This window comes from Pinus tabuliformis, chromosome 6, assembly GCF_031772625.1.
Source record: "Pinus tabuliformis cultivar Carrire ecotype Pingquan chromosome 6, CPIR1, whole genome shotgun sequence".
Classification (NCBI taxonomy): Eukaryota; Viridiplantae; Streptophyta; class Pinopsida; order Pinales; family Pinaceae; genus Pinus; species Pinus tabuliformis.
The window spans coordinates 1,852,065,959-1,852,092,169 of NC_142292.1; the positions used below are offsets into that span (position 1 = coordinate 1,852,065,959).

General features: G+C 40.0%; 1 protein-coding gene across 1 annotated transcript in view; it reads left to right on the top strand.

Moving 5' to 3' along the window:
* LOC149266414 (aspartic proteinase 36-like) overlaps positions 1-26,211 on the top strand; it is a 210,418-nt gene that overhangs the window by 130,497 nt on the left and 53,710 nt on the right. The window contains exon 7 of the mRNA XM_089408156.1: positions 18,326-18,401. Coding sequence (XP_089264282.1) covers positions 18,326-18,401 — 76 coding nt within the window. The remainder of the gene's footprint in view (positions 1-18,325; positions 18,402-26,211) is intronic.

Genomic DNA, 26,211 nt, shown 5'->3' on the forward strand with positions numbered 1-26,211 from the left:
CAAGAGTGGCTTGACATTGCCTCATCATCAAGCAGTCCATGTCAGCAGTGTAATGTCATGTCATATCACGAGTTGTCACATGCCACACCATATTGTGGATGATGCAAATTATTTATTCCAAATGTATTGTAAAGTGGAAGTCCAAAGGACACATTCAGAATAAGAAGAGTCATGTAAACTCGAAAGTCATAGGAAGTCAAAGAGTCATGAGGGTAGTAAAAGAGTCACAAGGAAGGTGAAGCATCTTCTCATTGGTTATATATACACCCTCATTGTATGAGCAAAGGACTTTTCACCTTGGCTCCTCCCGCATAGCATTAGAGAGAGAAACCAGTTTTTTTGAGGAGCAAGGGGTGGCTCCAACGCTCCACTATTAGAGCTAGTGGTGTTCATTGTGTACGTGTGTTGTGGAACTTTTACTTAATATTAGAAGCCTTATGGCCAACATGTTCTTCATGCATGGATTATGGATATTTGCAAGACTATTCTGTGAATGTTTGTAATTCATGTTTGCTTTCATCTGTGCTAAAGTAGTTGAACTATTTCGGTTATTTTGGTACATATCATATTGAGAATGTGCTGTAATTGTTATTATCGCTGTTGCATCCTCGTGTACTATTCCGCTGGATATTAGACACATCTTCCTCGTTACATTGGTTGCAATGACCATCGCATCTCTGTGGACTATTCCACTTGATGTTGTACGGATTCTTCTTGTTTATGTGTGTCTCTACTAGGGTGGTACAATTACCTCTCTATGAAAGGCTCACTTCTCCTCCCCCTTAGCAGTAAAAGAACTTTAACACACATACGACCGAACACTCACCAGGCACACCCTCATGCTTTTCAAAGGCACATTTGTAGTCCTCTCTCTTGTTGACAGTTAGAGCCAAGGCATGTTTTTAAGACAATCGACAACCATGCCATATATCGGATGGGGCTCCTATCCCAAATGGTTTGAGGTCTAATTGGGACCACATATCGAGGAGACCCCTTGAATGTTAGCGGGTCCAACACTGTCAACATTTTTGGTGCTACAAGGAGGGCAACCAGATTTTTATGGCTGAGAATCTCATCCACCCGGATCTTGCTTCCTCTGTTAAAGGCAGTAGTATCCCCAACACCGCCCTTGTGTGTATTCCTGAAGTTGGAAATCCTTCTCAACTCAAGACTGTACAAACTTGTGAAATATCTTACGACCAGGTCCAGGCCATTCACCCTATGACCTGTAAGTTTGCAAGAGCTATTGGAATTATACCCGGAGTACATAATCTTCCATATTTTCCAGAGAAGAACCAAACCACCCCCACTGGGATAGTGGTCTCAATAGTTTAAGGTTTGGTTCTCCCCACTCTTGAAGAGTTAGCAGACTCTGAAGAGAATGTATAAAGACCAAAGAAGCTTCCAACCTTCAACGATGGTGATGGTGGTAATGTGGTACTGTGGGGCAATACTTTCTGCGGGTTATTGTTGATTTGGGGTAGCATCGAATGTGCTCTAGCCATGAAAATTGTTGGAGACGCTAAAGCACATGAGATCTCCAAGAATCAGAAATGGTTTGGGCAGATTCTAACCAGTTTGGGAGATATTAAAATAATTAATATTTTTAATGGAGTTCCTAAGTCTAAACTTAGGAAAAATAAAATATTAATGGGTATTAATATAAAACTGGGCTAAAAGGGTCCAAAAGTCATGGATCAAGCCAAATCAAATCTTAGCCATTGATTAGAGATTTAATCTCGGCCGTTGAAGGACCAACGAGAAAAGTATAAGAAGAGGCTTGAGGGTCAGTTGGAGAAAATACTGTGGGAGACCAGTCAGTTCGATTTCTGGAGCAGTGTTAGCTGAGAAATTCGAACTAGTGGTCTGGAGAGCAGTGGGAGGCAACAAGTACAGAATAGAGAGTCAGGAGCAGCACCAGAAGACCAACGCAAAGGTTGGAGAGGCAGACGCAAAGCCTCTCAGGTAGACGCAAAGGCAGCAACAGACTGCACAGTCACTGGAGGGCCTCCGTGGGTGACGCAAAGAGGCCCAGTGCTGACGCAAAGAGGCAGGGGTTGATGCAGAGTGTCTAGGAGGCTACGCAGAGGTTAGCCAGGCTGACGCTAAGACTAGGAGAAGTGTTGGAGAATTTTTCTCTCTGTTGGGTAAGCCAGTTTGGCACCCTGTTGTACTGAAGAATTGCTGAATAATAAAGTCCTCTCTTGCTTTACTGGTTTTCCCCTATGATACCGGATTCGTCCAAAACCCTTGACGAATCGCGAATCGGTCGAATTCGACACGATTCTCTGCGGATTCGAGTCCAGACTTCAGGACACGTCGTGTCAGGTAACGTGTCATGAATTTCCAAGCGTGTCTCGATTTTTATGACGTGTCATGGTTTTCGGACTCGTTTCCAGGACTCAGAACTGTTGCTAGGTTAAAGGGGGCGTGTCTGCTCGGTTGACGGCTCATTCTGCAAGTCAGTTGGCAAAGGATTGTGCTGTTGCAGCGAGGAGCGGACTCTCACCAAGGAGAATCGACCACCCAACGTCCACAGTCCACCAGTTCTAACTTCAAGTTCGTCCACGGTCCACCAGATAACGCAGTTCTTTGTATCAGCGGTGCCGGTTATAAAATTATGATGAAATTCGAGTACTTTGAACCACATTTATGTTACATACAATGATCTAAGGTTATGATAACAATCCAAAGTCCAAGTTTTATAAAGGGATTCATCTTAATCCAAATACTCCAGCGTAAAGCATATGAAGTCCATCCGAGAAGCACAAGTATCGCAGTGAATCGTGATACACTGATATATATATATATATATTAGTGGTCATCTCTGAGTTTACTTGAGAAACAAAATGAAAGTTTATGAATCGCTAATATTAATATATATATCACTGCTCGGCACAATCACTGCGAATTTCCAGTAAATAGAATCGATTGCATTGTGTAACCCTAACCCTGTAATTTATCAGTTACACGAATCCATGTTTCATATAAAAAAAGATTCGATATCTTTAGAATCTGTTCAATTTTCCTGACTTTGGAACTGGACAGATTATTTCCATTTGATTTCCCTGCTGTTGAAATTTAAAACAGCTGACAGAATAAAATGCACTTTGAAAATTATAAAATCTATTAAAATAACTTATAAGTTCACCTGCTTGAAAATTATAAAATCTATTAAAATAACTTATAAACACACTGCTGTAGCCTGTAGCCTGTAGATCTATGTTTGAAATCAATAAATTTGTATCATTAATTAAAATTTGTGTAAGAAATATGATAATATCTAATTTTTAATATATATATATATATTTTAAATATATATTATATATATATATATTTTTAATAAAATAATATATAACGTGTCCTAACGTGTCCTGTTCCGGGGGTCAGCGTGTCCCGAATCCGACACCACGATTCCCGAATCCTACGTGTCCCGAATCCCCGTGTCAGGTGACTTAGGCTTTCCCACATTGGGTTTTTTCGAGGACTGTTGTCCAATATATTTGTGTCGATGTGTTGATTCTTGTGCATGTGTTTGTTTCTGTATTATGGTGTGATATATGCAACATAATTTATTTTAATGTTTATTAAAGGAATTTCATAAATAACTTATTGAAAAATAAGTAGGTAAAGTAAATCAGTTGTTGCAGTGATAGAATTTTCACATGGTATCAGAGCAAGTAATGAGAGGCTGGAAGGGAAAATCAATTATGGGTCAAGACCATGATGTAGAGGCATCTATGTCAGGAGACTCGCACAAATTTTCAGAAAATTGCACAAGAGAAAGTGATTTCGATTTCTCTATGTTAGCTTCGATATGAAGGATTTGGGACGAATGCATTATTTCCTAGGGTTGGAAGTTTGGCAGCAAAAGGGAGAGATCTTCCTTGGGCAAGGAAGATGCTACAGAAATCTTGAAGAGATTCAGGATGGAGGACTGTAGACCCATGGCTACTCCAATGATCACCAACTGGAAGAAGATTGATGCATCAGAAGACAAGGATGTTGATCCCACCTTATACAAGTAGCTCATAGGGTCCTTGATGTATCTGGTCAATACCAGGCTAAACATTTGTTACGCTGTCAACACCCTCAGTCAGTTCATGGTAGAATCGAAGAGGGTGCACTGGGCAGCAACCAAACAATTGATTATGGACTCTTGTAGACCAAGAGTAAGGATATCAGATTGAGTGGATTTACTGATGCAGATTGGGCAGGAAGTTCAGTAGATCGGAAAAGTACCTCTGGGTACTGTTTCAACATTGGATCAGGAATGACCTCTTGGTGCAGTAGGAAACAGAAGTTTGTGGCTTTGAGCTCATCTGAGGCGGAATATATGGCGGCGAGCACAGCTTCGTGTGAGGCCATATGGCTCAGAAAACTACTTGTCAACCTATTCTGAAGAAAAATGGAGACTACCAAGATCATGTGTGATACTCAGAGTTGCATCAAGCTCTCTGAGAATCCAGTGTTTCATGATCGGCCAAAGCATATTGATATCCAGTGTCACTTTGTCAGAGACCGTGTCCAACGAGGAGCTGTACAGTTGAGTTACACTCCTACAGGAGAATAGGGGGTAGACACCCTCACTAAGGCCCTTGGAAGAACAAAGTTTGATTATTTCAGGGAAAAGATGAGGATGATAAAGAATCCATTTCAGTAGCAGAAATGGGGGTGATGTTGCAGTGTGATAGTAGTCAGTAATAGCACCAACGTGGCGGAGGGAGTTGTAATGCAGATGTAGTGTTGGAAGAAAGGACCAACAACAACACGGATGCAGAGGGAGTTGTCGCACATATGCAATAGTGGCAGTGGCAGGACCATGGGCTGGTGGTAGTCTTTCAACTGTGCTTGGCGAGGTGCGGCACCACCAAACACTTTCTTTTCACCAATACTTATGTTCGTGGACTACGCCTAACCACTTATCCTACTTAGTTTGTGTTTCTCAACCAAGTAATTATTAATGTTCCTTTATACCAATGAACACCCATACACATTCATTATCATCAACAATTATACATGAAGAACACAATTGCATAGTATAAAGGGAGGGGGAACTCCCTGAACAATGAGTCTGCCCGAATAATATATTATACAACTTTACAAAGTTACAATGCTTTACAAATATACTTGGAAACCCCAAGTTTCATACTTAGCCAAATTTACATCATCACCACACCTCTGTGTGATAGCCAAGATTTCCTTGCCCAAGTCGGGCGGGCACGCCCTCACACGAGCTGCCAACCAAACTTCACAACTGAACCTTGTTGATGGGCGGGCGACCTCACCCGAGTCACCCTTCGTTTACCTTTGCACGGTGGGCGGGCAACCTCACCCGAGTCACTAAGACACCCCCGCATTTGCCTTCACACAACGAGCGGGCGCTCACCCAAGCTACCCAAGAACCCGTACAAGATGCAGAAGTGCAGAGGATGTTGGGCAGGGAGGCCTAGCATCAGCACAGGGACCAATGCTGGATGATCAAGGTGATACTCAGTGAGGAGTATTCCTAGAGCACAATCCTCTCTAAGAGGGAGTGTTGATTTTGGGTAGCATTGGATGTGCTCTAGCCATAAAAATTGGTGGAGAGGCTAAAGCACATGAGATCTCCAAGACCTAGAAATGGTTTGGGCAGATTCTAAATGGTTTGGGAGATATTAAAATAATTAATATCTTTAATGAAGTTCCTAAGTCTAAACTTAGGAAAAATAAAATATTAATGGGTATTAATATAAAACTGGGTTAGAAGGGTCCAAAAGTAATAGATCAAGCCAAATCTAATCTTAGCCATTGATTAGAGATTTAATCTCAGCTGTTGATGGACCAACGAGAAAAAGTATAAAAAGAAGCTTGAGGGTTAGTTGGAGAAAATAATGTGGGAGACCAGTTAGTTCGATTTCTGGAGCGAGGTTAGATGAGAAATTCGAACTAGTGGTCTAGAGAGCAACGGGAGGCAACAAGTACAGAACAAAGAGTCAGGAGCAGCACTAGAAGACCAGCGCAGAGGTTGGAGAGGCAGACGCAAAGGCAGCAATAGACTGCATAGTCTTTGGAGGGCCTGCGTGGGTGACGCAGAGAGGCCCAGTGCTAACGCAGAGTGTCTGGGAGCTACGCAGAGGTTAGCCAGGCTGACGCTGAGACTGGGAGAACTGCTGGAGAAATTTTCTCTTTGTTGGGTAAGCCAGTTTGGCACCCTGTTGTACTGAAGAATTGCTGAATAATAAAATCCTCCCTTGCTGCACTGGTTTTCCCACATTGGGTTTTTCCGGGGACTGTTGTCCAAAATATCTGTGTCGATGTGTTGATTCTTGTGCATGTGTTTGTTTCTGTATTATGGTGTGATATCTGTAGCATAATTTATTTTAATGTTTATTGAAGGAATTTCATAAATAACTTATTGGAAAATAAGTAGGCAAAGTAAATCAGTTGTTGCAGTGATAGAATTTTCAAAGTTAGGCAATGAAGAAGAAGAAGAAGAACACCAATTAGATTCTGATGAAGAAGGGGAAACAATGACGAAGACGTGGCGGACCAAGATTTGGACTGGATGTCTCAGGGCCCACTTGCACTACTGGGTGTTCTACACAAGATGCCAAGACATTCAAAAAAGCTATTAACAAAGTATGACCTTGACAAAGCAATAAAAGTGGAGGACCATCTAGACAACTTCTACCTACATCTGCAAATGCTAGAGGTACGTTATGATGATGTTGCATGCAAAATTTTTCCATGCACCTTAGATGGTAGAGCAATTGTATGGTATCATAGTCTTCCTCTGAATTCCATCTAGAATTGGAAGGGGTTTAAGAAGATTTTTCTTGAAAAATTCGCTAATGACAAAATCCCCACCATGTTGTTGAAAGAGCTAGGCAATCTCAAGATGGAGCACAAAGAAAAAGTGAAAGATTTCAATCAGAGGTTTAACCGTATCTTGAATAGATTTCTAGCAGAGACAAAACCTCATGACTCCATCACTATCTATTATTTCACATCTACCTTACCAACAAGCATTGCGTATTCTCAAGTCTAGGTTAAGCATGTTCTTCATGCTTCTAGGGATTGTTGAGTCAAGAAGAATATTTGTCATATATTAAAGTCCCATTTGGACTCTTTGTAACAAAAGAAAATATTATTTTTTGAGTCATTTTGTCCTCCAACACCAAGTCGGCCCTGCCATGATAAGTCGGCTTTGTTGAGGCACCTTTTCATTCTCCTGAATGAGTATATATAAGGATGACTTCGTCCTCATTGGATGATATGATAAGGAAGTTTGATTTGTGCATAAGATAAGAAGGAAATCAGAGCAAAAGCCAAGGGAAGAAGAGAACTCAAGGAAGAAAAAGAAGAAGTGCATTTTTGAACTGTTTTGCTCACATGTGCGAGTATGCTAGGGTTTTTGTGTGAGTTGTAGAGCTGATGATTGCAGATCCAAATTGCAAACTTGAAGCAGAGGGCTGAGACATTGAGTTTGAAGTAGAATTTGTGAGTTTTGACCATTATTGACTCGGGAAAAAGTTGGCTTGATTGAATAAGTCTTTTGGAGGGCTGACTTGGTGATTGGAGGAGGTTTAGTCTTTGGGTCTTGGAGGTCTCGTTTTGATTTGATTCAATAAGAAGAAGATTGTTTCGGTTTTCTCCAATTGTGGGGTTTTTCCTTGGCTTGGTGCCTATATCTTGTGTTCTGTGTCTTTGTGATCTTCATGTTTTGGTAATTGCTTGATGAAGAAGTAAAACTAAGTAATAAAAGGCCAATAAATATCACAAGTAATTATCGAGTGACGAGAATCAATCTTAATCTATAGACACATTGATTTTCCAACATGGTATCAGAGCTAAGGTCTGAAGAAGAAGGTTGAAGATCTCATCTCTGTGGCTTATTATCAATGACTTAGTTAAATTCTAGAAGATCCTGTGATGGCTATGGCAACTTCTCATCTCATCTGTAGCTTGTCTGTGAACTTGAGGCTACTTTCTTGAAGTGAAACATGAATCTTCTGTGGAGATATGCTACTGGACTAATCCAAATTTCTATGGAATCAAATAAGAGTTGTTGTGACAACCTTGTTGTGAAATAATGTGAATTCCCTTGAGCTACTAAACTGAGGATTGAAGTAAGTTTCTTAGGTTACTATAATTGTAATGTGTAGTGATACCCAATGTTGCACGAAGCGGGGACGTTTTCTTGGAAGCGGGGACGCGGAAGCGTCATTTTCCAAAAGTCTAGGAAGCGAAGCATCCACGAAAGCGTTTGCTATATATATATATATATATTTATATTTTTTTGCATTTATACTCAAAACAAACATCCCAAATACCAAATTAATTGTAGAAGACATGAAAACATGCATATTTTTGCATAAATCAAGATATATATGGCATCCATGATTCCATTGTAGTTATTAGTATGTACAACAACCATCTATATTCTAGCTATTACAAACATACATCAAATTTTTAAGCATATTATAAAACATAAAACATTTAAGCATATTATAAAACATAAAACATAGAACATATTATGATTTATCTAGCAAGTGAGCAACTGTCAACATTTGTCATGTCCAAAATTCGAATAATAATGTTTACAAAATATGTCACTTGGTCACCGCCAAGACAAAAAAGGTTCAAAATTCAAATTCACAAGCCTACAAATCTAATGAGTAATCTATGACAAAAGTAGTAGATTGTGAATATATCTACTAATCTCTCCTCCTTCCACCACAAAGAGAACGTGGTGGCGGGCCTCCATGTGGTGGCAATGAAGAAGATGGTGCCTATGGAAGTTGTGGCAGTGGCATTGAAACTGATGAAGAAGAACCCCCTGCTGTTGGTGTTGAACCATGGAACCTAGGAACAAAGGGACTAGATGGGGGTGGGGGTGGCATATCAACACGATCATAATCATCCTGGAATTGCTCAAAAAATTCATGCAAAAAAAAACACTAGTTAACAAAAAAATTAAAAACATGAATTAGAGAAATGCTTTATAAGGAAAAATTGGAAAATTCATACCACAATGGACATACCTGAACCCCCTGCTGTTGGTGTTGAACCATGGAACCTAGGAACGAAGGGACTAGATGGGGGTGGGGGTGGCATATCAACATGATCATAATCATCCTGGAATTGCTCAAAAAATTCATGCAAAAAAAAAACACTAGTTAACAAAAAAATAAAAAACATGAATTAGAGAAATGCTTTATAAGGAAAAATTGGAAAATTCATACCACAATGGACATACCTGGATAAGAGCATCCTCTAATTGCTCTAATCGCAACACTCCATCCTCCAAATTGGGCTCCTCTGGATTCTTGTCCCAAATCAATAGGTCTTTATTAGACTTTGCATTTTCACAGTAATGGGACAATAATCGCAAGTTGTAATGAACATAAACCAAGCTCTCTGCCTAGTCTAAACTCAACCTGTTCCTTTTAACACTGTGGATGAAAGAATAAGAGCTCCAACACCTCTCTGCAGAAGAAGTGTTTACCACCTATGATAGCACCCGCAATGCCAAAGTCTGTAGAAGTGGAGTACCCCCTCCATGCATATTCCACCACTCAAGAGAAGAAAAAGTCTCTCGATCTTTAATTGCATGCATGCTCCCAAATGGACTAGTGTTAAGCGTATAGTTGCTCAACTGTCTCCGTACCAATGCAACCTCCTCCTCTTCAGGGATTAATTTACTCAATGCAGCCATATATTTTCTATGAACCTCTTGATCTTGGTGTGGTTTTCTCCTGCTTTCCCCCCCAGGTGCTGGTGTTGAAAGCCATGATGGATGATAGTATTTAGGTGTCAAAACATATGCTAATGCATGCAATGGAACATTTAGCATTTCCCATCGGTTTTCCACCTCTACACGAATATAATTGTACAAGGTGGTAGCTCTAGGCTCAACAATGTCTTTAATCTGCCCCAACGTGCTATCCATTTTCTCATACACCTCCTCAATTGCTGGTTGATCCGAATCTCCAAACTTGATCATGTAATAAATTGGTTTGGGGAATTGCAAAACATATTTAACCTGTGCCCAAAAATAACTGTCAAGAACAGTGTCCTTGACTGCATTAGCACCATCTATGTCAGCGTTAATTTCATCCCATGATTCAGCACACACCAGATTAGTTAAAGCTTGTCTCACCTTCACTAGCCACCTAAAGGTGAGGTAATAACTAGCAAATCTTATCTTTGCAAGTTTAAGCAACTGCAACTTGGAGTAAGTGCCATAGAAGTAGTTTACCCTTGTATGCCCTGTGATGAATTTAATGAGTTGCTTCCCTCTCCTGTAAAGCTCAGTAATCCACCCACATTCTTTGTGCTTCACAATATCATGCATCAAAAGGTTCAATGTGTGAACCAAGCACCCAGACCAAAAGATGTGTGGATAAGTATGCTCATTAATTTTTCCTGTTGCCTTACAATTTGCTGCATTATTTGTGATCACTTGAACCACATTATTCAGACCAACATCTTTGATTGATTTCAATAGGAGATCTTCAATGTTTTGTGTAGATGCAGTGATGGAGGAGGAGTCATGACATGTAATAAATATTGCACCACTAGAAGAAACACCAAGAACATTTATCAAATGTTGGTTACTAATATTTGTCCACCCATCTGATACAATGGATGCCCTAGAATCTACCCATCATTTGTAAAACGTGTCAAAGCTCTTTGAACCTTAGCTTTTTCTCTTTCTAATAACATTGTTCTAGCTTTCTCATAGTTGGGGGCCTTGTATCCTTTTGGGGCTTCATTGATGGCCTTTACCATTTCATGCCAATAGGGAGAGCGAAGCACATTAAATGGTACACCGCAAGAACAAAGAAAACGGACTATGTTTCCATCCACATCATCCCTCCTAGCAACATTAAGGAATCCCCTATTGTTCTTCTACCTCCAGAGCTTGCAGAGGTACCATGAGGAGATGAACTACTAACAGAGATCAGGAGGCAGAAATTGAAGTTCCTGGGCAGCGAATCAATCAACTGGAGGAGTGACGCTTTCCCCAGAGGGTTTGACGCTGGGCTGACGCAGAGGCAGCCAGAGTCAGCTAGGGGCAGTGATTTAGTTGCTGGATCAGCCAGGATTTCCAGTGATAGTGTGAGGTAATCTCATAGATCTCTCTGTCAGTGATATTCTGTGTAACTCGATTGCCGGGAAGACATCCAAAAGTTGTATTCAGAAATTACTACTGCATAATAATAAAACTCTCAGAGTTGCTGCATCGGTTTTCTTGCATTGGGTTTTTCCGGGGACATTTGTCCAAAAATAATTGTGTAGATGTGTGTTGTATCTCTTTCGTGTTCAGTTTCTTGTTTCAACATATTATTTTAAATAGTGAATGATGCAGTTGTATTTACTTCGATAGTAGAACACAGTAGATAACTTGTATGGATTAACAAGTAGGAGAAGTAACATCAGTTTGCTGCAGTAGGGATTCCGAGTTTAGGAATTTGCACATGGTATTAGAGGTGTAGGTGGAGCAAGAAGAGCAGTGCCGAAATAGCTCAGCACTGAAGGAGGAAGGGAGTTTGAAATTCCTGCAGAGGTAGCAATTCGAATCCTGAGAGGATTTGCGCGTTCAGGCCAGGAGGGCTAAATTTTCATGGTAAATCTCTCTAAGTGAGTCGACAGAGGTAAGATTTCCAGACCAAAATTTGTTAGCGGCAAAGGGAGCAGTGCAGCATAAGCTTCAGTGAAGAGGGGTTTTCTGGTGGGACACAATTTTTTGCAGGTAGTTGCTGGGCAGAAAGATGTCAGAGGGAAGAGAGATACATGATTGAGGGAATTCTTCCTTAGAGGACTTCTAGCCAAGGAGTCAGAATTCTCACTAGCTGAGCAACAACGGAGAGGGGCAGATCTACAAGCTCTAGAAGGGAGTCCATAGGCCAGTCCAATGTTGTGCAGAGGAGAGAGGAGGCTATTCGACTTTTTCGATTGGCAGAGATGGAAGCCAGTGGACTGAGAGATCAGGATAGGTTGGATGGGGCATCCAACTATGTGATCTAGAAGGTAAGAATGTCATGCCTTCTGGATGAGCATTTTCTCAAAGTCTACGTCGACAACGTGGTAGTTGAGCCCACAGATCTAGATTAGCTCAAGAAGTACAAGGGAGAAATGGCGAAGACAAAAAGAATGATCCTCGACGGAGTGAAAGATCATATAGTCTGTCACATAGTTGGCAGAAACACTGCCAAGGAGATGTGGGATGCATTGTCGACACTGTATCAAGGATCTTCCAAGCAACGAAAGTTGTACTTAGAGCAAAAGATGATATCTACGTAGATGCAGAAGGGGGAACACATTGATCTGTTCCTCCCGAAGCTTCAGGAGACCCGAGATGAATTGGCAACTGTGGGGTCAACACCTCAAGGTTTCGAGATGGTAAGACTGGCCCTAAATTCATATCTGAGGAGTGTCAAGTCTTTGTCTAGAGCATCCTAGGCAGGGCGACTTTGCCAAACTGGGATGAGATGTGGGCAGCTCTTAAGCAAGAGGAGCTAAGGAGGGACTTGGTCAAGTGTAAACTTGATGGAAGCAACAGTAGTGGGTCAAAGCCCAAGGAGGAGGATGAGAATGCAACCCTCGCATCCAAGGGGTAACAAGAGCAACGGAAGAAGAAGAAAGATGTTTCGAAGATCAAATGCTTTAGGTGTGGTGAATTCGGTCACTACGCAACACAGTGTCCTCTTAGGAAGAAGGACAAAGATGAGAAGCATGATCCGAAGGTTGCAGCCACGAAGATCGAGGAGGATGAGTTTGCCATGACAATTGAGATACCTCTAGGAGGGAGGTGGGTTGATTTAGAGTTGTAGTTTGAAAGAGCTATAGATGGGCAGGATCCTTGAGGAGCCCACCTCTCAGATCAATTCCTTGCTACGGGAGCCAAGAACAGAAGTAGTAGGATGGATCGACCCAGTTGTTGAAGAGGAGTGTCAGAGTGATAGTTGCAGTGGCTAGTAGCACCAAAGATTGGGCAGCACAGAGCAAAATTGGAAGCAATGCAGATGGCGCAGAGCAGAGGTTAGCAGTAGCGCAGAAGCTTCAAAGGGTCAGCGCATAGACTAGCAGCAGCCAGACTCCAGCAACGAGTTCGGGATGCTTTTTCGTTGCTGATGCAGTAGCAACAATAGTTGGAGAAAGTTGCAGTGTAGATGCAGTGTTGACAGTGGCAGGGTCAGCAGCAGTACAGATGCATCATTTGCGCAGTAGTTGGTGGACAGGATATCAGACATCAGCAACTCAGAAGGAGATGTTACAGAACAAAGTGATGCTTTAGCAGATTGCATTGCTAGAGCACATTTCTCTCCAAGAGGGAGTGTTGGTTTCTGGTAGCATCAAATGTGCTCTAAGTTTGAAATTTTGCAGGGAGGCTTAGACACATGTATTCTCCAATACCCATAAATCGTTTTGGGAATTCCACCCAAAGACAATTTTATTAAAATAATTAATTATTTTTAATGGGACCCTAAGTCTAAACTTAGGAAATTAAAATAACTAAAGGATATTAATCTAAATTGTGGGTGAAACTTCTAGAAGAAGGCAAAGATCTAGTCAATATGATCCTAGCCATTGATTAGAATATAATTTGGGTTGTTGATTGATCAACGAGAGGATTATAAGAGAAGGCTTGATGGGCACTTGGAAAACACACAGAGAGAAGATTAGAAGTTCGATTTTCTAAAGGAGAGTAGCTGTCGGAGAGATTTTCGATAGTGATATTTGCAGAGAGGGGCAGGGATAGTATCCCAAGGGAAATATTTCCCGGTCGGAGAATACTTAACAGAGAAGGCAGAGGGAGATCCGACAGTGGTAGTGCAGAGCCAGAGGGGCTGACGTAGAGCCACACAGAGGCAGTGCATAAGTCGAGAGGAAGTTTGAAAATTTGTTGAAGGAATCGATTGCAGAAGCCAGGAGCCGGGGTGTGAGACCAGGAGGCAGAAATCAAAGTTCCTGGGCAGCAAATCAATCAACAAATCAATCACATGTATTCTCCAATACCCAGAAATCATTTTGGGAAATTCCACCCTGAGACAGTTTTTTAAAATAAGTAATTATTTTTAATGGGACCATAAGTCTAAGCTTAGGAAATTAAAATAATTAAAGGGTATTAATCTAAAATGGGGCTGAAACTTCTAGAAGAAGGCGGAGATCAAGTCAATATGATCCTAGCCATTGATTAGAATCTAATCTAGGCCATTGATTGATCAACGAGAGGATTATAAGAGAAGGCTTGATGGGCACTTGGAGAACACATAGAGAGAAGATGAGAAGTTTGATTTTCTGAAGTAGAGTAGCTGCCAGAGAGATTTTCGATAGTGATCTTTTGCAGAGAGGGGCAGGGATATTAATCGAAGGGAAATCTTTCCCGGTCAGAGAATTCTCAATAGAGAAGGCATAGGGAGATCCAACAATTGCAATGCAAAGCCACGCAGAGGCAGCGCAGAAGCCAAGAGAAAGTCTGAAAATTTGCTGAAGGAATCGATTGCAGAAGCCGAGAGCTGGGGTGTGAGACTGGGAGGCAGAAATTGAAGTTCCTGGGCAACAAATCGATCAATTGGAGGAGTGACCTGTCCCGAGAGGGTTTGATGCTCAGCCGACGCAGAGATTGCGCAGAGGCAGCTAGAGTCAGCCAGGGGCAGTCATCCAGTGGTTGGATCAACTAGGATTTCCAGTGATAGTGTGAGGTAATCTCACAGATCTCTCTGTCAGTGATATTCTCTGTAATTGGATTTTTTGGAAGGCATCCAAAAGTTGTATTAAGAAATTACTACTACATAATAATAAAACCCTCAGAGCTGCTGCACTAGTTTTCCCACGTTGGGTTTTTCCGGGGACATTTGTCCAAAAATAATTGTGTAGATGTGTGTTGTATCTCTTTCATGTTCAGTTTCTTTTTTCGGCATATTATTTTAAATAGTGAATGCTGCAGTTGTATTTACTTCTATATTCACCGTAGAACAGAGTAAATAACTTGTATGGATTAACAAGTAGAAGTAACATCATTTTGCTGCAGTAGGGATTCTGGGTTTAGGAATTTGCATAATTTTGTGGACCTACCTTCTAAATGAACGTGTCATACAACTCCTTATTTTGTATTTGTTGACTTGTTCAAGTGGAGTTAGATATATGAATTTTTTTTTTTTTCTTTCCCAAAATTTTCATTAGAGGGAGTTGAGGATCTCCATTGACTTCTTGCTATCATTAGTAAGCAAGTTGTTTGGAGTTTTATGTTATTGTATTCCTTTGAGAGAAAAGTGGATTTGGAAACACAAATAATATTTTATAGTATGAGGGAGATGAAGCTCAATCCTATATAAATGTTTTCTCTCTCCATTTACATGGATTGGAATGATGGAGAAAATGGAGGTACTTGTGAGCAAGCTAGCTCCAGGTTTTGGAGGAATTTGCAGTTAGGCTATGTAAATGGCGCATGTGGATATGCTCTAGGAAAATTCTTGGAGGTTAGACATTGTGTAGGATTTATAAGGCCATAGAGGAGCATCTTGTTACATCGGGGGAGGTTATAGTGATATGGTTAAGTCTTATCCTATACTCTCTAGTCATTTACTTTCAAGATCACAACATATCATATGCTATATTTAAGTATTAGGTGTGTATGTATACAATCTTAGGGTAATGGGCTACTTTACACATGTTTTGATTAGGCAATCTTAGGGTAAGGGGCTACCTTACACATGTTTTGAGTAGGCATTTTAAGTGATTCTCTCCCTCATTGATTTTGTAAAATCCTAATCACTGAAATCTGTTGCTGAACAATGTCTGGGTGTCTAGAACATGTCACATGGTTGCTGACAAACCATTTACTTACCCTCTTGAAATTGCTTAAGTGTCTCCATTGCTCAAGTAGGTAAGGCACCGATCTTCCTTTCACTCATCTCCCAAGCTCATCCCATTTCATTTTTCTCATCTACATTGATGCTAGATTCTCTTGATTCCCACTTCTATTACAAGAAGTGATTCTAGTTAACCCTTAGGGATACCACCCCTTGACTTTGGTTTTTCTGTTTCTAAAATGAGAGGAGAGTTGATGAGGTGACAGTGGCCAACCTTCTGAGTTCCACGATGCTAGAAGAGAGTTGGTGAGGTGACTTTGAGATAAAGGTGCTAATTTGTGTGTAAACAAGTAGCATCATGGATAACATGAACATGATAATGCTCATGATTTTCAATTGGTACATAGAAGGTCCATAAGTGTCATCCAATAAGGTGTTGTGAAAATGGTCTGCAGACATCCCATACAAAATATAGTGTAACACTTGGCCTAGGCTCAGACTGTAAATGTTTCGACTTTTAGAGTATTGTTTTACAGACAAATATTGAATGCCAAAATTTGTGGGTAATCATTGCTTTTAAGCTTGTATTGTTTGGAAATGTCAAACAATATATTTTCCTGTCTGAAGTTTTGACAAGATGTCTAGTCTTAGGTGAGTTTGAGTCTATCAATGCAGACTGAATACTTGAATAGTTCTACTTTGATATCAGAACAAAGAAATAGGATGGTTAGCTAAGTTGCTTGTGTAAGGACTGTCCAAAGTTTAAATTTTGACAGGTACTTATCAACATTTTGCATTTTTATGAATATGTTGTTGAGAAATCCTTAGGGCAGCATTAGGTCATTTGTGAACTTGATTTCTCTTTACACGACAATTATTTGTGATTATGTATTTGCTTCTTTATTAATGTTTATAGTCTCATCATCAAACAACTGTCAAAAACTATGAAGATCACAAATCAATGAACACAAGATGTAGGCACTCAACCAGGGCAAAACCCCTCTCTTAGGGGAAAAGTTGAAAACCCAACCCAAATTCTTTTCTTTTTCAAGAAACAATTTAAATGAGACAACCAAGATCCTCTGGACCAACAATAGGTCCTCTTCCATCCACCAAGTCAGCCTTCTAACTATCCTTCCTTCATCAACATAAAGATGCCCAAGTCAACAAGCTGTTATACCATCAAAGTCAAACCGAGTCAATGCGAACTTTGCTGCAATCAGGATCTCGGCCTTCCTTTTATCTCTGCAATTTCTGTACCCTTGGCCCTGCTGTTCTATCTCAGACTTGTCTTGCACGTGTGACAGACAGAGAGAATTTTCAGTCTTTTCTTAGCTTGGGTGTCCTTCCTTCCTCGCATGCTCTCTTCTTCTTTAGACCACCTTTTATGCTTTTTGCACTTTCTTCGTTCACTTGGATTGCAGATCGAATACATCTTGATGATGTGCTACAATAGGTCAAAGTTACTGCTTACATATAGTCTCCTTGTGTGGTCGAATTACCTTCATGAGGCCGATTTGATGGGAGAGGAGGTCGACTTGATGGAGGAGCGACAAATGACAATTTTTACATAATAATAGTTTTTCTTCTTTCTACATCTTGATGATGTGCTACAATAGGTCGAAGTCACTGCTTACATATAGTCTCCTTGTGTGGTCGAATTACCTTCATGAGGCCGATTTGATGGGAGAGTAGGTCGACTTGATGGAGGAGTGACAAATGACAATTTTTATATAAAAATAATTTTCTTCTTTGACACAAAAAGCCCAAAAAGGGTCTATTACATGATGACAAGGACTATGACTCATGACACAACCCTCGAAACACAGAATGGGTGCTTTGATCTATAACCATAATAAAAAGAGCATGAATCCCATGCTTATAAAAGTAAATTTCTTTTTGATCTTTACAATAATTTTTCTTTTCTTCTCTTTACAAATATGTAAGAATTACATCATGTTATGAGCCAAATAACAATTATGAAGACCGTTACTAGTTACATTTTCAGCATATGTAATATTTCATCATATTATGTTTTTTTTAATAATGGAGGTGTTAAAATTGCACTTTTTGTTAGGTTTTAATCTGAATCAAATGTCTGGTTTGTCTCCCTACTGTTATGTGTCCTGATGTATCTTCAAGTTTCGGTCTGTCTGGAATGCAGGCCTAAGCATGCATGCACAATATTCATTTTAACTTTTTATAAATTTTGTCTACTTCAACCCCTGTCACGTAAAAATATAAATCCAATTTCATTTGTTTTTAATCATCTCTGTTATTAGGTGGATCATTGTCATCTTCAAGATGCTGAGATTATAACTATTAGTAGGATTTCAGACAATGTCAATCTCCTTTCAACAGCATTTTTACGTTAAAACAGAAGTTCTATCTGGAGTTAAACGGAAATTTCTAGGAAGTTTGCAAACATACTTTTTCTGGTTACTAAATGATAAGTACTTAGGTTACAGTGCATTTAGAATTGAATAGAGAGTAATGGTTACATTCTTTTATATGTGGTACAGGATAATCTTTGGTGTATTGGGTGGCAAGACAGTGGAGCACAAACAGCAGACAACAAGTATGTGACTATATTAGGAGGTAAGACAGGCATCCTGATTTTTGCTTTGATATTGCCTCAACTATACCGTCTCTTGTATGTTTCCTCATTTAGTTCATTTTCATTCTGTCCTGTTAGTTGCTATGATAACGTTTTCTATCATTTTCTATTTTTTTCCTTAGTAATGGGTCTTGCATAGCTCATTTTGCTTGAAACTGTGAATGTACTTCCTTAGAAAGTGGAAAATAAGAATAAAGGCCATCTATTTAGCAAAATAATTTTTCACTTTTAGTTGCCATGAAAATGGTCTATGTCCTCTCCATTTTCTTTGCTTTTGGAGAGTATCTTATAGAGTTCGTTCAATTGCAACTGGGATTGTGTTTCCCTAACTCAAATAATAAAAGTTGTCTAGTGACCAGGGGGGAATTTCTCTATTTGGTTTGTTTTCATATTCCCGAGAACTATGGATTCAGGAACCTGATATATTGAAAATTTACCATTTTCAATTAAAAGTATCTATGGCTGATGGTTGGATTCACTATTCTCAATCAAATGTATCTTTGAATTCACTCTTAGGGGTATCTGTTAAGCTGGAAGTTGTTGGAAATAATACTGAGAGGGGGGGTGAATCAGTATTATCACATTAATAAAACTTTTTCATTTCCATAATCAGATTCATATATGCTACTTCCACAACTTCTTATGATGAAGTTAATTGATCTTCAATGAGTGCATTAGAACATTATCAACCATATTATCAGATAACAGATGCCGTAATAGAGAATAGATCATCACACATAAGGCACACACATGAACACCATGATATAAGGTGGAAACCCAATGCGGGAGAAAAACCACCTGCTGCAAGTCATCTCAATCTTCTTCTTAATAAGAAAATCCTTTTACAATATTTGTACTGGTGCAGTCTTATACCAGTACGGGAGCTACAACCCCCTTTGCTCTTGTACTAGCCGATCCATTTACTAGTACGTAGGCTGCTACCTGCTACAATGCTCCAAAGATCTCCCTTAGCTTTTGTACTAGCTTAGATACTAGTACATAGGCGCTGGCCTACAATCTTCTCTCCTCCAGGTACCACGTTTCATCAATTTTCAGACTGGATACACTGAAGCACAACACATAATTTGAAAGGCCACTTTTCATCCAATTTTCATACTGGACCCAACAACAACATTGAAGCTCATAATCAAACAACCTTCTGAATCACCCAATCACCAGATCCATACATATACAAAAATATTATGAGAGTTATCAACCAGATCTAGTACATAAAGATAAGTCATTAATCATGCTGTTATCTGAACTCAATACTAGTAACCAAACATCAGTTATGCACCCAAAACCCTGCAGAATAGTCAAAGGCAGTTAAAACAAATTTTAAGCAGGGATCGCAACTTCACTGGTATAGATCTGCGGATATCTGTACTACCTCCGCACCTGCGCCTTCTGTGGCGCCTCCGCACTGCGCCTTCTATGGCGCCTCTGTGGCATCTCCGCACTGCGCCTTCTGTGGCGCCTCCGCACTGCGCCTTCTGTGGCGTCTCCGCACTGCGCCTTCTGTGGCGCCTCCGCACTGCGCCTTCTGTGGCGCCTCCGCACTGTGCCTTCTGTGGCGTCTCCGCACTGCGCCTTCTGTGGCGCCTCCGCACTTCTGCAGCTGCAGCGCTCGAGAGATCACCCTTCACAGATTCGCTTTCAACTTCCCTTTCATAGATCAAACTTTTAAAACAATAACCCAATATTTCAGATCTTAAGATATTCGATTTGCAAGTATAAATTAGCCAAGTGATCTCCTTTGCTTTATATAGGCTTAGGCCTTTTACAATACCACGGGCCAAAACCATAGGATCAAAAAACTGTTGGACTAATACCATGAACCAACCATGAAAGTACGTGAGATCAACACTTTTGACGAAGTACCATGGTCCAAAACCATAGGTTCAAATACCAAGGACTAACTATCATGGACCAAAGGTAAGTTCTCCAACATATACGCGCTTTTCCTCATAGGTTCAAATACAAAGGACTAACTACCATGGACCAAATGTAAGTTCTCCAACATATACGCGCTTTTCCTCATAGGTTGAAATACCAAGGACTAACTACCATGGACCAAAGGTAAGTTCTCCAACATATACGTGCTTTTCCTCATAGGTTCAAATACCAAGGACTAACTACCATGGACCAAAGGTAAGTTCTCCAACATATACGCGCTTTTCCTTGCATGAAAGTGCGTGAACTTTTTCTCTACATGAAATAAACTTTTCTCTGCATAAAAGTGTGTGAACTTTTCTCTACATTATAATTTATTATCTGAGATGAGTGGTTTGCCATCAAGTACAACATTTGTATCATAATGCCAACAATCTCCCCCTTTGGACTTGATGGCAACAACAACCAATCACTCTCCCCCTTTGACATCAAGGGCAAAGGGTTATGCTCCCTAAGAACATGCTCCCCCTGACTATAAACCAGATCTGCAAAGAAGAACCATAATCCATGACCATGAAAGAGATAGATTGCAGCAATAATCAGACCATCATCCAAGATCTCCTTCTGTACGTCCTCCATAATGCCAACAATGCATTATAAGCTCCCCCTGAGTACCTGTTGAAATCTCTGAATGAGCTCCCCCTTTGTATATGTCATGGTGCACCAATCTGATCATGCTCTTTTTGAGAACAAGATGAAATGTCTGCTCTGCTATATAGTGCTGTTCATGCTCAAGCTCCCCCTGACTGTAAGCAAGGTCTAAATAAGATGAACATCAGCAACAACACTTTATGATCTGCTCCATAGTATCTGTCAACAACAACTAGACCAGCAACTTGTATTAGTGCATGAATCATCAAGGTATGTCCGCATCAACAGAATTTCACATTCTATGTGAGAAACATCATAGCCATCCAGATCTACATGAATCAAGTATCATCAATTGGGAATATCTGCATTAATCAACATATGTATGAAACAATCCTATCATCATATAGATAAGAGCTCATTATCATCATGTCTCCAACAATGCAACTTTGAATAATCATCCCTGTATCCAGCCAACAATCCTCATCCATTTGTTCCAAGAATGAAAGGAATCATAACTGTAATATATGATCTTTATGCATATGACGACAGCAACATATGAGTGACTCAACATCAAGAAGATGTGAATTCAAGCTAAGTGCTTCCCATGCAAGCATCATTAGAGAATCAACCATAAATCTGATCCAAGAACCATGTGAACAACTCATAACCATAGCAAGATGAATCATTTATCCATATAAGTATCATCACCAAGGACTATTAACCATAATGCCAATAATGCATTAAGTCCATATGCTCCCTCTAAACCTGTGCCATCTGTCTGATCATGCATATCAATAAGAAGTATCAAGACATCATCAATATCAAGTTAGAACCAAAAGTTAAAACACTTCTAACCATAATATCCACACATCATTATTATTAACTAGAGCAAAACTGATCCTTCTCTTGAATCTGTCCCTACTGCCTTTCTTCAAACAATCATATATGCGACTGTGCAGTAACTAACTCACGTATATATGCAACTTTCCTTTATGGAGTTTGCATATGAGATTCAGGACACTGAAGTTTTGTAATTTCAGCTCCCTCTGATTCTGGTATGTCTGTACGTTGTGCAGTGTCGCCTTTTTCTGACTGTACTTCCTTTTTCCTCCATATCTTCAAGCGTGATGATGACATTTTCTCCTTTTGATGTGGTGCCCACACTTTGTTCCTGCATTCCTTAGCTATATGTCCAAGCTTGTTACATGCATAACATCTTACATGTTTCATATTCCTCCTGTAACAATCAGCAGCTTTGTGAACAAACATATTGCAAGCAAAGCAATATCCATAAAAGTACCTTGAATGTGATGATCTTTCTGCATAATGGTCTTGAACCCTTCTTCTTCTACATCTAGCTGCAACATGTCCAAGATTATGACATATATAACATTCAACATTATTCATAGGAGGAGTAAAGGATTTTCTTTGAGGAATCCCTTTTCTTGGTTGATGATGAGATTGATCTTTCATTTCTTCATTGATCACTTTAGATTTCTCTTTAGAGTTCCTTGCCTCACCTTGTGAATTAGATTCACCTTCAACAGATTCATGGAAACCAAGACCAGTCTTTATAGCAGGAGACCTTTGACTACTAAGAATATCATCCAAGACTTTAGAACTATCTTGAAATCGTAAAAGCTTATCCTTTTCTTCTAGTTTACCTTTCAAGATATTTACCTCAACCTGAAGTTGTTCTTCCTTTTCAAGAGATTGCTTTTTCAAATCTTCTTCAGCTTTCCTTCCTTCTTCCATTTGTTCCCTTAGTTTGAGAATCTCCTTTTCTTGTTCTTATTCAGATCTTGCTGCATTTGACGAACTCGGAAGGCACATTCTAGTTGAGATTTTAAGCTGGTGACTTCGTTTTCTTGTTTTGCAATAGCTTGGAGTAGATCTGTATTTTGCTTCTTTGATTCTTCAAGATCTCCTTTTAGTGAGAGGATTGTAGCTTCAAGATTTTCATAGTAGTTGGATCTATCTTTGAGTTTCTTGATGGTTGTGCTTCTTTCGTTGACTTCTTTTCTTAATGATGTCACTTCATGCTGCAATTTTTGACATTGGTCTTCCTTGTCCTTGAGTAGCTTTCTTACCTTGTTTCCTTCTTCTAGTTGGGCCTTTAGTTTGGTAGCTTCTTCTTTGAAATCACATTCCCTTTTGTTCAATAGATCTTGTTGATCTCTAAGAGAAGAGGAGAGAACATGCATTACTAGCAAAGTTTAAAAATTGGAATTGGGACCAAAACAGCTGAGGGTCAGAGCAAGACTGAACTGGAACTGACTGATAAAGCAGTTTAGTAAACACACACACATATATGATACTGAATATGCTGGCTTTTTTCATGTATATAGCATGTAAGGGTGAATATAACAAAATGGCACCGAGTGCAATACATATCTAAAACAAAATGCATAAATATTGAGGTTCTTATGGTCTCTAGAGTCCAAAAAACATCACTATACAAGCTACATCAAATTGAAATAACTACATATCGCAATGACCAATTATCAAATGCATCGTTGCTGCTGTGATTAGGATCCTTGTTTTTCACTTGTTTAGCTTGGTTAGTTCTTTGCTACATTAGGGCGGTGTTGACATAGCGAATTTTTGCTATACCAACAAGGGGAACTAACCTGATCAGAAGCCCCAATTAGACCTGCGTTTGTTTGGAATGGCTAGTTCCAACAGGTTTTAAGGGACCCCGTAAACTGTTAAATGAGTTGAAAGATTGCTTCTGGGGAGAAGGCTTCAATTAATCAACAAAATTAAAACAGCTAACCTATATGTATCAATTCCTATCTAAGCTATTTCTAACTACTCTAGTTTATATCCTAACTATCCTAACCTATCCTGCCAGAGCAAAACAAAAGAAGTTAAACATCATATATAAATCCCAAGTCCAAATGAATCAATTACTGGTCCACTTAAGAACAAGGTTGTATTAAATCCTAATTGCAATCCAATCATTCATACAGGAATACACATTCCATTTTATGGAAGAAAAACTTGCAACTAATGTTTAACATAGTTTCGAATCAGCGACCTTTCATGATTTAACGATGATGTTGAATCATATTCAAATAACTAGGCATAACCATGAACTGCAAGTTATCAATATGCACAAGAAAAACAAATATACATTTGCATTTATGCCAACGGCAACATTCTGATCAAAACACATAAGAGAAGAGGAAAATCAATCTGAAACAAAGGCTCCTCATTGAACCAAGCAGTCTCCTTTATTCACAATAAATCAGAGCTATTTTTTCCAAACAAAAAGCCCCCCTCCTATCAGGAGGTAATACTTATGCAACCCTCCATGACCCTCCCTCTTCCATGACCTTTCATTTCCCCCATTTCATTACACAGGTCAACATATGCAGATGAGAACGGTTGGTGAATTGCTGACACACCGAGGTCACCCTTGGTGGAACGTTCTCCTTCCTGGGGAAATGAATGGATGCCGTTGGAACAAAGGAGGACTGCGTATCATTTCTTAGCACCTGTGTGGAATGGCTACCATTCTTTGTCATTTCCTGAAGGACACTGAAGATGCTGCGCTCATCATCCCCACATATGGCATGCTTTATGATGTATCTGGCAATGATGACATCTTGATGGATTAACGCTGTCATGAATGCTTCCATTGAACTGAAGGAGTGCCTCCATTATGTGGTTTGGGGGTTTGTGTTCCCTTTCGCAGAGTGTGTTTCGCAATGCTAACACCGGTAGGGCAGAGGTGTCATCCTGATACAACTCACCTTCATCCGTTACCGGGTTTGCTCGAATTTGCCTACAAAATAATCCATATCAACTATGATGGTGATACATATGGCAAACAGGCCTGCAAAACATGAATCTTGCGTTTATAACATCAAATGTGAAAGAATTCCCCTTTCTTTTTAATTTATGCACTGATTAAATCCCGTGAGTGTAAATCCGATTTACATTGCAAATCCTTGCAAAACACAGAGCGGAACCCAAAACTCAGACTTGAAATACTATGGGCAAGAACCTATATCCTATCAGGTCTGCCATATGGCATTTCCCATCAAAAACCGCGACCATACCACTTTACCGCATACACAAGAAACACAGGAAAAGCCTACGTCTAGGCCGTATACCCGAACTTCAAATTTTATATGCCCGAGCCTAAAATTATCAGCGGGTCCGGCGTATGGTGTCGCGCCCTATACATGAGCGCTAGACCCCGCCAATAGTGATTTGCGATGGAGAGGTGTTGACACCTAATCCGAAACGAATGGGTGAACTGGACAATCATCTAGAAGATGAACTGATCCATCATATGTATGTATATAAATAATGTGTTAGCTAATGAATAAAATCAACCAGTTTTGTCTCTCGTTCAATGTGGAGTTACCCTGGCCTGACATGGTATCAGAGTGCAGGTCCCAGATGGGATTCCTTGTAACTCCTCTGCCTGAAATGTCTGCCTGGCTATAATGCTTTTTGTCTGCATAAACATTAGTCTCTCTGCGCATATAGTGCTGCCACTGTTGAAGACTGCGCCCTCTGTCTTGAGCGCCTCTGAAGACTGCGCCTCTGAAAACTGCGCCCTCTGTCCTGAGCATTTTCCTTCTTTGGCGGAAGCATTGTATGGAGTTGGCAAAGGAACTTTGAATGAACAAAATCAACGAGTTTTACACTTCAATGCTGGTTTTATGCTGCCTGAGCGTTTGAATATACTGTGTGTATATGGTATTACGCAGTTCTATGCTGCCTGAGCGTTTGAACACGGTGTGTATATGGTAAAACAATTCTATACGGTGTGTATTGTATCTGCTCCATTCATTCACGCTCATTTCCATTTATTAAAATCCAAATCCACTGTATTACTCTTGGGCAAGCGGTTATCTCAAAGAATTTTTGAATATTATTGATTGTTTGTCGATTTGGTGAGGGATTTCTAAAGACCATTAACTATGCAACGGTGCTTGCTACGCTGAGCGTTGGCTTGTGAGACTGTTGGTGGTCGATCTGCAGAAGTGCCACTAGTTAAAGAGGCTGCCTGATTCCTTTGATGAACTAAAGAAACTCAAACGCATCAGATTGCCACGGTTTGAGGAGCCGGCCAGAATCCTTCTGTGATTTAAGTAAGGGAGGTAACGTGTTGCGGTTCTGGTAATGTAACGTGTTGCGCAGTGGTATCATTCTTAATGCTTATCACTTGATCTCATTCAAAGCGAAAAATGATGCATAGTCTGTGCATGTATCGTTATATACTGCTAA